This window comes from Melampsora larici-populina (assembly GCF_000204055.1).
Source record: "Melampsora larici-populina 98AG31 unplaced genomic scaffold MELLAscaffold_43, whole genome shotgun sequence".
NCBI classification, from domain to species: domain Eukaryota; kingdom Fungi; phylum Basidiomycota; class Pucciniomycetes; order Pucciniales; family Melampsoraceae; genus Melampsora; species Melampsora laricis-populina.
The window spans coordinates 602,698-603,664 of NW_006768807.1; the positions used below are offsets into that span (position 1 = coordinate 602,698).

Genomic DNA, 967 nt, shown 5'->3' on the forward strand with positions numbered 1-967 from the left:
GGATAACGCGTCGCTCTACCCCACCCGGGTCAGGTTGCATCTGCTAAAGCATGCGCACCAGAGAGCGCGAGATTCCTTTAGTTGCGGATCAACAATCACAAAGAGGTCAGTTTGAGACGTTCTGGTTATGTTGGTGTCATGGTCTTCGTGCAGAGGACTATGTCGATTGTTCACCTGGTCATTGAAGCCCATCCGATAGAATATCTTACGGATGTGATCTTGATCTTTGTCACCATCAGGCAAACGCCCATCGGGTGTACAATTCTGAGGTCCAACGCCATCTTGACGTCCTGGACGCCATAAGATCTTTGGTCCACCAATTTCTTGGATTGCTACAACACCGGCGAGGGTCCAAAGATCTGAATAAGTGAGCCCTTTGGCGGCATACTTCTTGTAAATCGGTTCAAGCAGATCTCGCGCAGCGCCCAGACCTGCATTCGCGCCATGGCCACTCTCGGGCTGTGATCAGAGAAAAGAGGAAACGTGAGATCCAAGCTGACATCATTGGGCGATCACCAGACGTACAGCAAAGCGCATAGTAGCTCCATTACTACCACCAGTCTTGGACTCCTTGTCGTAGGTTCCAGATGCATGCCAAGCGAGTCGAACAAGGACTGGAGCGTAAGAACCATCGTCATAATCATTATTGTCAAGTACTTCGGCAATATCGTTGTAGATAGCTTGATAATCGAGGTTCTTATTCGCAGATTTGACAGCCGTGTAACGGGACTGAACTTCAGCTTGAGAGTCAGAGTCCTTGGCGTAGGCATAGTAAGCTAATCCGAGAGCTGTGATTCCGATAGCGCCGCCATAAAAAAACGTGTTTGAAGATTTGGGTGGCGGGGGTGGTGGGAAGGATGGATCGGGTTGAGTTGAAGCAGTAGAAAGTGGAGCTGAACGAGAATTGAAGACAGCAGGGATCGAAAGAGGATATCTAGTGGACTTGGGCAAGGTACGAGTAGGACGC

General features: G+C 49.7%; 1 protein-coding gene across 1 annotated transcript in view; it reads right to left on the bottom strand.

Moving 5' to 3' along the window:
* Window positions 1-967, bottom strand: part of MELLADRAFT_49879 (uncharacterized protein) — a gene marked incomplete at both ends in the record, with an annotated part of 1,680 nt that overhangs the window by 456 nt on the left and 257 nt on the right. The window contains 2 exons of the mRNA XM_007414450.1: window positions 59-459; window positions 526-967. Of these exons, the coding sequence (XP_007414512.1) occupies window positions 59-459; window positions 526-967 (843 nt within the window). The remainder of the gene's footprint in view (window positions 1-58; window positions 460-525) is intronic.